Raw genomic sequence first — 13,053 nt, 5'->3', positions numbered from 1 at the left:
TGACACAGTGTCTGCAGTATACTCAAGAAAGACTCAAACTCCGCTGAAAAGGGACAACAGTGGAGGAGATCAACCACATTGTACTTTTTATTCTTGCCAAGCTTTTTATGAGAGAAGTCTTAAAAGTGTTGTGTTTATCTCATAGCCGGACCGGCCCTCCTAATTCTTCTCCAGTTTTGATCTGGTTCCTCTGGACAGGGCCAACAGACTCAGGGGAAACTGTCTCTGGAGGACTAAAGATATGAATACAACCAGATAAAGACTAACCCTCTAATGCCGGACATATGAAATGACAACCAAAAAAAAAAATGTTTTAATTTGAAGTGTTGGTTATATAATGAAATGAAAAACACCTCCAATTGTGTATTTAACAATTTAAAAATAATTATTTCTATCATTATGAATACATTAGGTAAGTTTATGTATTTTTTATTTAGTTGTTTATATTTTATTACATTTTCTGATTTGCATGAAAATGTATTTATTTATTTTTTATTATGGGGTGGTTCAGAGGTCTCAGAAATTCCTGTATTAAATTTGATACATCTGCATTATAGGGCTAAGTATGTGACGTAAGCAGAGCAACATCCAGACTGCTGTCAACAAAAAACCTCCAGAATGGCATGCAGTGGACTAGGAACAACTGTTGTCGGTTTTACAGTCAAATCTTGTGGATCCACGGCAGTTCTGCAGCCATTTTAGTTGTTTGATTGGCGGCCCTTTGGACACTGCTGTGTGAGTTGTTGCATAAATCCTGCCAGTGCCCTGTTTTGACTGGTTCGGTATGTTTTGTACCAGTGGGAATGGCTGTGAATGAGAGGGGTACCAGAGCCATTTTTCACAAGAGTTTTTTTTCTTTTTATTTATTTTTTTGTAAAGTGAATGGGATACGGCTGGGAAGACTATTTATCTCCATGTCAACCAATCAACTGTCTGCTGTGTTTCTAGCTCCACCTTAAATACATCATACCACTGGTTTCTGTTCCCTGCAGAGGGAGGCCAAAAACCAGCACAGTTAAAGTATATTTTGATAATAATCACAACTTTTGAAGATAAAAACAAATGACTGTGCAGCATATTGTATCAAACTGTATTGCACAGCTTGGTGGGAGTGGCCTAACAGTTAGGGCTAACAAAGTATCAACAAAAGAGGTCACACAGGCTACATCTGAACTACGTTCCTGCAATTGTTTCTATCATACTCTCAAATGAGCAAACCTCAGTTACAGTAACTGCAAAGTTAAAAGTTGTTTACTGTGGGACATGAAATCAAAGAGGCTAGTAAAGACATGTTATGGAAGATTCAATAAACTTCTGAATTATTCAAAATAATTTTGTCGATTGCAATATTGGTTCATACCCTCTCCAGCCATGCTCCTTCACTTCACAAAAACTTCAAGGATCTGGTACGCCTCATTATCATACACATATCCTGCAGTACAAACCATACCGAACCAATCACAACACAGCAGGGGTGGGCTGTATGTGGTGACTCATACAGGAGCGCCCAACAGCATCATTCAAAACAACCAGAATATTGCCAATGCCATCATGGATCAACAAGTTGTAACAGAAAACCAACAACAGTCTTTCACACGCATTCCTGCTCCACTGCACACCATTTTGAATATCTTGCGTTATCTGCATTGTTTCTCTGATCGGCTCTATGCCTATCCAGCGGTGTCCAGAGGAAGTTTCTTCTCCATCCATTGGTAATACACCCCGGTAATCTACGTTAAGTCCAGAGGAGGTGGATTCATTATTTGTATCGTACAGGAAAAGAGGAGAGCTGCCAGGCTTTTTGGTTCATAGTGAAAATTAAAAGCCTCTGATTTTTAATGTTGACAGTGTTTTGTCACTTTAATAACCACTATTGCACCATGTTACATTATAAAAACTATGACTGTGTAGGGACAAAAATCATGTTTATGTCAACAGACCAAATGCCAATAAAATAAAAGTTTACCAAATAAATAAACATAATTATGTTATTTTTTTGTAACTAACTTAGCTCAGTGTTTCCCAACCCTGGTCCTCGAGGCACCCCTATCCTGCATGTTTTAGATGTTTCCCTGCTTCAGCACACCGTGATACAAGTGGCTGTGTCATCAACAGAAGTGTCAAGACCTTGATGACAAGCTAATTAGGACCATTAATTGGAATCAGGTGTGATGATGAAGGGAAACATCTAAAACATGCAGGATAGGGGTGCCTCGAGGACCAGGGTTGGGAAACACTGTCTTAGCTTGCTAGATATTCAAATACAGTACTGTGCAAATGTTATAGGCCACCCCTAGTGTTTGACTATCCGTATTTAATAACCAGCCACTTTACAAACGGAAAATACAGGAATTTGACTCCTTCAAACAGAAATAAAATGGAAACCTAATCAATATATTTCATCTGGGACAATCCTCTTTAAAATATATAGATCTGCGCTTGGTTCTCAGGAAGCTCGCGCTAAATACCGACTTTACAGTCATTTTTCGCTGATCAACGTTTATTTTGTGTACATATTATCACTGTATTTTCAGTTCTAATGAAACACTTCTGGTAAAAGTCAGGACATTGACACGACCTGCGCCTTTTATAAACAGGTCACAGTGACTGTCTCATCTGTTCTGGACTTGTGAACGCACTCAGATGTTTGTGGCGAGACATTACTCTGGAAATATGGATGATAAAACAACAAGGCTATAGGAGTGACCTAAGACTTTTGCACAGTAAATCCAGAGTTTAGATGCGTCTCTAAAGTTACCTTCCAGGTGTCTCACCTGTCTTTCTTGGCAGCGCGAGGAACGTTGGTTTGGACACAAAAAAATATTAATATATATGTTTTTCCACGTCCTTTTTGAAAAAAGAAAAAAACGTATATATAACAAGCGATATCCAGCTTGAGACACCGCCGACGAATCTCAGTTTTCAGCAAAATCCTGTCTTTTCCTGTCTTCACAGGTTACTGACCCCAGAGAAAGAAGGCTGGAAAAAAGTGAAGCAGAGTTTCTTGCCACCGTTTCACCCGTTTTTTTTCATCAACCAAAACCTCCGGCGAGCGCTTCTAGGTGAAAAGAGAGCAACATTTGGAAGACTGGAGCAATTAAAACAAAGTTACTGTAAGTTTTGACGGGAGTCGGTCGCCCTGCGCGCCGCGGTCCTTCAGTGAGCGCTCCAGTGCGCTGGAGGGCTCTAGTGACGTCACTGAGTGCACAAACAGGACAGGAGGATCTGGACACTCCAGCACCTGAAGCCCACCTGAGAGCCAGCCTCATGAGACACAGGCTCACGGGGAATAACAGGGCTGTAAAACACATCAAGTGTTGCTGAGAGCCTTTAAAACACCAGACAGGTGTATACTGCCCCGACACATGCAGCCATCAGAAATAAAAGTCACTCATCTAATCCTCAGACAGCATAGATGCTGATGCAAGTTCCCCCTGAGTGACGTAACAACCTTGTCATCACCCAAGTTCCTTGTTAACCGAGAAAATAAAGGGAAGCAGGACAGTTAGATGTACGTCTGGAGAAGAGAAACACAAACAGTCTCACTTCAGTAAAGGTTACAAAAAGAAGAGGGCAAGAACCACAGAAAAGCAGTAAAGGACAAGTTACTTATCAGGGGAGACAAAACAGATAACATCCATATCAAGAGGATACACTGATGGCAGATCGACACAGCTACTGCTTTCTCATCACATTTTGTGTGACAGGTGAGTACGGGTGCTCTTGCAGGCTGCTCCATCGACAAGTTCAGGATCTGACACTGAAAGATCACAAGGCCTCTCATTCTTGGGATTTTACAAGCATTAATTCTAATTCACATTTTAGTTCAATGTTGTGGCTTTTTGTTATTTTACCACTTCTATTCTTCCCAGGTGTTCTTGCTGGTGATTGGTCGGTTCACATACCTTCCAGTCCCATTTGTGCTGTGGTTGGTTCTTCGGTAGTGCTCCCTTGTTCCTATGACTACCCCCAGAGCTCTAATGAAACCAGGGGAGAGGGGCCGCTCCCATCTCAGGTACTGTAATAAAGAGGCCATTGTAACCGGTACGCCAATATACATTCCTCAATACATTCCTCCTCAACTCGCAGTTCTGTAAAGAAAGAATTGATTACGGCAGAGCTGTTGGTCGAGGAACTTTTACAAACTAGTAATTACCTGCAGTCTGGCTAATCCCTTGTTCTCTGTTAGGTAGGAGCAGAAGAGGGACAAGAGTATAACGTTGTGTCTGAAATGTGGTGTCTTGAACACAGCAAGTGCATCACAGAAAGGTATGGCTCAAGTCATAGTAGTAAAAACAGACAAAATACCCGAAAGCAAAGCAGATTTAATGACAGCGTTCCAAGTATCTAAGTTTATTTGACTGTCTGGGTCAGATATGTGTTTCACAGCGCTGGCATCTTCCCAGACCCGTCCTATCAGTACAGGGTGACGTACCTGGGGCAACCCGGACACAAGAACTGCTCTCTGAAGATTTCTGACCTGAAACAGTCAGACAGTGGCACCTATGTGTTCTACCTCATCAGCAGCCATCCAGCTGAGAAGATGCCGGCACAGAGAGGGATACAGCTCCTGGTGGCAGGTGAGGATATTAGCATTAGTAAGCATCTTATTCCCATCCTATTACTAACGCCTCCATAAGTGCCACTGACTTTAATACCATCATGATCCTAAGTAAAATGACTTTTATCACAATTTTCATCCTTCACAATTCAAATATTTTAATAGAGATATAAGTATGATATTGGTCTCTATTGTGCACTTTATGATTTGGCGCTCTTGTTTCCGTGCTTTTATTTATAAGTGCATTCTGTCAAATTTTTAAATATTATGGTTATTATGTCTTATTTCAATTAATCTTAATATTGTATCTGCTTAGCACTTTACCTGCCCAGGGACTACAGGCGGAAATTAGCAATTGTTGCTATAACCTGGCTCAAAGCATCTCTTCTTGTTCTACAAGATTAATGTTTTTTTTGTGCATTATCCCTGTTTTAAATAAATAAAAAAAAAAAAAAAAAAAAAGTAAATAACAGGATTTTTATCGCCTTATTTTATCCACTCAAAATAATTTTCAAGCCCAGCCGTCTCGGTTCAGTATACAAAACCACAAAGTCTACTCTTTTCAAATCCTTCATCAGTGTCCTGACTGTGTTTGTATTTAGCTGAGTCATTCACAATGACAATGTCTTTCAAGTTAAGACTTCAGTGTCTCCTGCATCGAGCTCTTACACAACTGTCTCGTGGTTTTCTTGTCTGAGATGTACGGTCTCTGATACACGTAAACGCTAGGAGGAGGCTCAGGATGTCCCACATGAAGACATTTCATCTTGCCAATCTTTAAATCTAAAAAATAAAAAAAGGTTGATGTGTTTAATTGTTTAATCATAGTTATATAACTTTTGTGCTGTTTTTGAGAAGAGGAACTGACACTAACAGACTGGTTGACACAACTCATTTGAAATGGTTAATCAAATCTTAAAATCACATGTGACATTCTCCACAGTTAAATATGAGAGAAGTTGTTGGTTGTTTTTTATTACTAAACGTACAGTAAAGAAGCTGATTTAGATCTAGGATTTTTGATGTGATTAAGGTCTGTTGAGTTGACGTCTGGGATTGAGCTGATTTTGAAAGAAGTGGGTTTTTTTGTTTTTTTAAACCTCAAAGAAGTTCTTAAGTTCTTTATTACTGTAATGATTATGAATTGTATTTAGTCAATTGTAACAGCGTTTTGTGAAATTGTAAATCAGCTACTACTAATCTAATAATAATAATCACCCACTAATAACCATTGAAGATCAAGGAGGTAATTGAAGAAAATGTTTTTCATTTTTGGGTGTCAAATGATATCCTGTGGTGAAATTAACAAGTAATGAAATGGTAAAGCCACTCTAAGTAAAAATACAACATCTGACCACATGAGGGCAGGCTATTACAAGACGTGTATATGTCAGCTCTTGGCCTAACATACAACAAAGTGAACAAAGTGGAGTTACAACAAGTGCCAGACCTTTCCCACTCCATCAAAGCAGACCTTTATGCCCCCATGTGGTCAGAATTGCTATTGCTACAGAGAGGGGCTTTAATTAGAGCCTCTTTGTCATTACCTAAATTAAGCATCTAATGTGAGGGAATAACACATTTTTAAAAAGAAGATTTATACAAGGACTTGAAAAGAAAACTGCTCCACAACTTCTGAAATTTACAGAAAGTTTCCACTGACTGTTGGAATTTTTACCTGCGCCATATGACGTGCACTTTTCCTCTTTCCCAACCCATTTTCATCCAGAGTCAGCTAGCGCTGTGGCAGCTTGGGCGGGTCCATCTGTCATCACTGAGGGTGCAGATCTACGCCTGGCCTGCTGCAGCCTAGCAGCGGGTCCACAGGCCCGTTTCAGATGGTACAAGAGCACAAATACCAGACTAATGCACAGTGGACAGATGTGGAATGTCTCAGATGTTAAATCTGACACATCCGGCAGCTATTATTGTCAGATACAGACTGGAGATAGAGAGCAGAAGTCAAAAATGCTCAACATTGATGTACAGTGTAAGTATATGTGAATTCATAACATATCATCCACAAAAATATACTGAGTATAAATCTACAGTCCCTGACAAACGTTAGGATTTATGGATAAAGTAATCCATTTATTTATGTGGGCATATATCTACGAATGTGTCTGGGATAACTTTGAGAATCAGAATTAACTTTACGATATACGGAAAGTGAAGAAACACAATGTCTCGGGAAAATTTATTCAATGAAAAACTGTTCTCAGTTTTGAAACCTGGGTAAATATTATTAAATAATAATACATAAAAATAATTGTGTAATGTTCAGTTTTATATTGAAAGCCACATATAACTGATCTTTAACTTGCCTCTTCAACTGTAGACCCTCCTCGAAGCACCGCGGTCGTGGTGTGGCCCGCTGCAGAGGTTCAGACGGAGCTCCCTGTGTATCTGAGCTGCAGCAGCGATGCCAACCCACCCGTGCACACATTCACATGGTACCAGGGTGCAGCATGTCTCCAGACAGCACACAAGAGCTTTCATCAGGGACAACTAACCCCGGCTAACCCTACAGGACGAGGCTCAACGCTCAACAGTGCCAACATGACCACTCAAGAACCTGGCCAGCACTGCTGTGTGGCACGCAACAAACACGGCTCACAGACTTACAGTGTAACTCTCAGAGACTCCAGAGGTGGGTATGAGGAGCCTGTCGTTTATACTGTACAGGTACAGACAAGTACACCAAAACACAGGCTTAACTCAATTCTCGTATATCTGTTAAGTAAAAACAGTTCTGAGCATTATCCTGCTGAAATAATCAAAAACCTTGTAGAAAAAGACATTGCCTTGCTTCAGTGGTACACACTGACATATGCAAGATCCTCATGCAATGAGATTAATCTCAGACCAGCTAAGAAGCCTTTCAGCCCAGGGATTGGGATTGTCATGACTCTCTGTGACTTTTGATGATGATGTGAAAACCTGAAAAGATATTTTCTTGATGATTCTCTGACAGCAAAGAGACCAGCCAAGACCCATCCTTACATTTAGATCATGTGTTGTTTAATAAAAAAAAAACTGCTTAATTATTTGTTATATTTGGCTCAGAGTCACACTTTTTGAACGATCTGAAATACTTCTTTAATCCAGCAACAATTTATCCTCAAATTATGTACTTCCTTTGACGGATGCTCCACGTGGTCTCACTTGTCACCATGTGATGTGCTGTTTGTAGAATCAGCTTTCTTTTCCTCTCCACCTCTTTCTTTGAACGTATTCTTTGCACCAAATAATGTTTTTTGAATCTCACATATACAGTTTCATCATTTATTTCATAATGGGGGATTTTGATGTCAAACTTGCCTCTTCCTTCCCTCTTGTCTATCACTGTTGAACATCAAACATAGCCAAAAGTTCCTTCTTAGTAATATCTACAGACATTTATTGATTGTTTCCATATGTATATATATATATATATATATATATATATATATATATATATATATATATATATATATATATATATATATATATATATAATATATAATATATATATGTGTGTGTGTATACAGTATACATTATTATATATATATTATTATTTCCTGTGCCTACAGCCATCACCCCATCTGACTCCTCCGGAAACAGAGTGGTGCTGATTGGAGTAACAGTTGGAGTCCTGGTGGCTATTGTTGCCATAGCTGCTTTTCTGATTATGAGGTTTGGTCTTTGCTTCTTTTACAAACTCCCAGATATGCATGTCTCCTTATTCACTTCTGGTATTTTTTCTTCAGAGTTGCTCTTGTGGGGCTGAGTCTTCAGTGCTTTTAATAACCATCACACATAGCAAATGTCTCAGATTCATGCTTGGTGTTTTAATTGATGCTTGGACTATTATATAACTCTAAATACTGTAGTTTCGTACAGGTTGAGAGTATCCACAGTGCTGTACATTTTACCAAAAACTAATCACATTAGTGTTACATGCACTGATACATCATTATTATACAAGAAAACAAATTCAGCATTTTAAGAAAAGTTATATTTAGGATTTGAATTATTTAATGGTTGAATGTTTATCTTTGCCTTTTTCCTTTTTGGTCTTTAGGAGACAGACGACAACCAGACGTCAGTCATATGTCCTCACGGAAACAGCTGCCACAGAACCGTAGTGCCCTCACATATTCTGTGCATCCACTGCTTTTTCCACGCAGCAAAAACACAAGTGACCTTTTTGGGGGTTTTTTTACCTGGTACTTTAGCCGGCCTGCTATTTTCCTTCAGTGTTTTGTTTTAAAGCGGACTGATGGACTTAAAGCGTTTGCTTTCCAAGGGCCACGTCTCTGGGTGTCAGAAGAGCAGTCATCTAGCCTGTCCAGCTTTGTCTCCATCCAACCAATTTGCTGCTCCCAGATCAAGCCAAACCCTGGACAGCGCTGTGGAGCTGGGTGGCTGACTCCTAAAACCAGCTGATATTAACAGAGCTATAAAGACATGGCTGAAATTATGCTTTTTTGTTTGTATATTATGTTTACTGTATTTTTGTAGTATTTTGCCAAAATGTAACTCCTTGTTATTCTTTATTGTTTTAATAATATATGTGGTTACATCAGCACATTTTGTTGTCAAGGCAGCTGCCACCACGCAGGCTTTACAGTTATAGTTGTATTATGAACTCTTCACACTGTTGTACTGCAGTTTCACCTGTGAATTAAAAAAAAGACTGTTCAGTGAAGAAAAAGGGATGGCTGTCGATGGAGGCAGCAGTTGCCTGAAGATCTTATTCAAGCAGGGAGACGAAACACTCAATCCCTTGATTCTCAGGGTTCAGCGCTGCGCTCAACTAAAACGACTGAGGACATACTGGAAAGAGAGAAGCCACCGTGCCAAAGGTGGGGTTTTTTTCAGGGAAATTGCAAGTAAGAACTGACCAAGACATCAAAGTATTTAAGAATCCTTCTTCCCGATTACCCATGGGTTTTTTTTTATCATAGCTGAAGTGTTGCAAAAAGCAGATGTGAATTTAAATACAGGATTTCCTCCACAGTTTGTTTCATTAGTAAACCACTAATGACGTCTGCCATTGCTGCTAGCAACGATAGTTTTACTGCACCATGACATCTTATGCACAAGCAATGTTCAGAGACAGAAAACCCTGAAGAGGGTCTTACTGAAAGTCTGTTGGTGATGACGAAGAGCATGATGCTAATGACAGAAAATAAGGTCACCACAACCCAAAACAGACATGTTATCACCAGACCGGATGACGCTTGTGTGTTTTTGAGTCAACTTTAGCCTGCAACAGATTCTCACCAGAGCAAAAGGAGAAGTAGAGGGGGAGAAAAACCAGAAGGACAGTGACTCTCACACCAGCACACTTAAGAACAGGACTTGGACATTTCATCTTGTTAGTCCATTTTTAAACATTTCTTTTTGTCTAATTTTGCTTTTTCAAGATTGGATATGTAAGATCTGTGCATGCATGAGCCGTCAAGAGATACTTTTCCTTATAGATGCACCTTAAAGCAAAGCATGGTGTTTTTACCGGGAGTGTGTAATTATCTGTGCGCGTACTATGATTTCTAATTTAAAACTCACAATTGGAAATGTGTAAAGAAAAAGGCATTTATCAAGGTGGTGAGTGACCAAGATCGTATGGATGTAACAACAGCTTCAATTGAACAAAGTTCAACCAGTTGATAACATGTCATTTTTATCAAATGAAGAACATTGATGGGGTGAAAATTTCACTGATACATAATTTAATGCCTGTAGGTTCAAATATGTGCCAGTGACTAATTCGAGTAGTATTATCCAGGCCATAGAAAGACGTAAACTTGAGATTAGTCATGTAAATAGTACAGAGGTGGCAGTCTGAAGGTATTATTGGATACGATGCATTATTAGACCCATGGGGCATGAGTGTTTCAAACTCAAGGGGGCAGCACATCGAGCTTGTACCGACAGCAATGATGAGACGAAGTGAGGGAAGTTTATTTACAAAGCACAATCCAGACCCAAAAATACAATGCAAAGTGTTTTACAACATATTTAGAGATAATAATAGAGAGTAAATACATAAACCATCATATACAGGTAAATTACAAAAGCAAATAAAAATCCCTTGGTCCAAGATATAATATCACCTCCAATTCATTTTAAACTCAATTTTGAAATAGTTACATTCACCATACAGTATAACATGATTCCCTTAAGTGTTCTCAATGTCAGTGTTTCTACTGAACTTAGTTAAATATTGAGGGATTTTATTAACTAACTACAAGTGAGGACAGAACATGAGACATAGTTCAGTTTATAAGTTAACCAGAAAGAAAATCCTTCCCAGATCCTTTAATAAATAACTAATCAAAACACAATATAAAATCTACCCATTAAAGTTGCCGTAGTATATTTTACGTTTTATATCAAATCAAACAAAAGGATTGCATATCAATGTATACCCAGAAAATAACTATTTTGAGCACATAGATCCAATGTGTTGACAAAAGAGTTGCTGAAAATACTGTGTGGATGAATGAGGATGGTCTGTCAGAACTTGTATACAACTTTGTATCTGCGGAGGTGATATAGATCACTGAGCATTGTGTGTACTTATGAACATTCAAATTAAGAAGAGGACGTTTCCTTACAGTCACACAGGACCCTTGTGGGAATGCTTGTCCGTAGGTGTTTCTGTCATACCAGTAAACAACCATTAAAGCTCCACGCCGCCAGCTAAACAAGCTGGCTGGGTGCTTTGCTTTGACACAATCATGGATGACTTCAGTGGTTAGCACTAGGTGTGTAACCGCAACTGGACCAACACTTTGATTGACGAACGACTAACGGAAAAATAATTTACGTTGGCAGTGCTTGACATCACACTGTTGACACGTTCAGCACATTTGAACCAGGGGTTAGGCTGGCTGGACGTGCTCTTGAGCAGCACCACGACTGGACCCAAGAGCAGAGAATAAACACAATGACTCCTCCCACTCCCATCAGACAAACTACATCCAGAGACTAAGAAAAGGAGTAATTCAAAAAAAAGGAAACACAAGGGTCGACACTGGTCTTACCTTCCCTCAATGGAGACTACACATAAAGGAAAGAAATATGCTGCAGAACCAGCAACATCTGAGAGTAAGCTAAACAGTTTTTCTCTTTTTGTACCATGTTTCTTTATTTACTTTTAATGTGCACTTGTAGCCAAGACATAGTCACCTAAACTGCAGTACTTAGGTTGTCATATTATTGTTTCTGAAAATCAACCCTGGTTTGCTGGTATGTTTTGTTACTAAACGCAGGTATGCTTTAGTTGAAGTTTAACAAATAGCCCATCTTTAACTTGTAAATAACGTTGAAACCGTCTCAAATAAAAGTATGTTATGTTATGTAGTTGCTGTTTGCTAAAAACACCTGGACATTTTACATAATCGTTCATACAATACAGTGAATATAATGTTGACTTTAGTCTTGCAGTCTGAATTCTCTTCTGTGATCGCACAGCAAACTGGGATAATCAAGAAAGCTAATCCTTTATGGTAGAAGCACCAGAAATGGTCAATTCCCTTCCATCATCATTATGAAGGAAAACTACTTTTTGTTCTGTGGTTGATTGTATAGAATGAAAAAACGTAAAATCGTAAATCTCTCTCATGAGCAAATCATTTTGTGGTTTTGTTTTGTCTCTAATTTTTGATGATATGCTTTCCCCTGTTTCGTGCGTTATTATATCCTTTATGTAACCAGGTCAAAATAAAGTCTCATTGAGATTAAGAACCTCTTTTACGAGGTCATACTTGCATTAGGGGCCTTTAAGAGGAAAAATCTGCTGGAAACAGTCATGTTTTAGGCCTGGATTTAACATTGGCTATTACCTGGGCAATTTGGATATTTCTCAAAGCTTTTTCTAAAAGTTAGCATCACAGCAACTTCCAGTATGTACAGAGGGAGTACAGTTTCCTTCACCATTAGCTACACCGCTCAAAGTCCCAATCATCGATCACACCATTGTTGAGACTGAATGTCACAAACTGGCATAAAGCAAGTATAGGCAACAGTATTGGGTCATTATAATATAATGTCACCTAGAATACTGCTGATAAAATTGCAAACATGTAAATTAAACATTTCCCCAGGCAGATTCATGTAACTTAGTTATGCTCCAGAGAGCCAACATACCACGGACCAACATGCCACGGACCAACATATGGACCAACACACCGCGGACCAACATACCACAGACCAACATACAATGGACCATCATACTACGGACCAACATACGGATCAACATACTATGGACCAACATACCACGGACCAAAATACGGACCAACATACCAGAGACCAACATACTACGGACCAACATACGGACCAACATACCACGGACCAACACACCGCGGACCAATATACCACGGACCAACATACCACGGACCAACACACCGCGGACCAACACACGGACATACATACCACGGACCAACATACCAAGCACCAACATACCACGGACCAACATACTACGGACCAACATACGGACCAAC

At 39.3% G+C, this 13,053-nt stretch overlaps 1 protein-coding gene across 1 annotated transcript; it reads left to right on the top strand.

The window, feature by feature from the left end:
* Positions 1–3,204: 3,204 nt before the first annotated feature.
* Positions 3,205–9,117, top strand: LOC133426105 (opioid-binding protein/cell adhesion molecule-like). The gene is made up of 8 exons (XM_061716355.1): positions 3,205–3,707; positions 3,873–4,015; positions 4,190–4,269; positions 4,375–4,580; positions 6,291–6,551; positions 6,900–7,211; positions 8,134–8,236; positions 8,625–9,117. The coding sequence occupies exons 1-8, from the start codon at positions 3,659–3,661 to the stop codon at positions 8,686–8,688; spliced, it is 1,218 nt and encodes a 405-aa protein (XP_061572339.1). The 5' UTR covers positions 3,205–3,658; the 3' UTR covers positions 8,689–9,117.
* Positions 9,118–13,053: the final 3,936 nt, after the last annotated feature.

Source organism: Cololabis saira, chromosome 3 (assembly GCF_033807715.1).
Source record: "Cololabis saira isolate AMF1-May2022 chromosome 3, fColSai1.1, whole genome shotgun sequence".
Taxonomy (NCBI): domain Eukaryota; kingdom Metazoa; phylum Chordata; class Actinopteri; order Beloniformes; family Belonidae; genus Cololabis; species Cololabis saira.
Note: the sequence above shows the minus strand (reverse complement) of the source record. Positions and strands in the feature narration are given on the sequence as shown.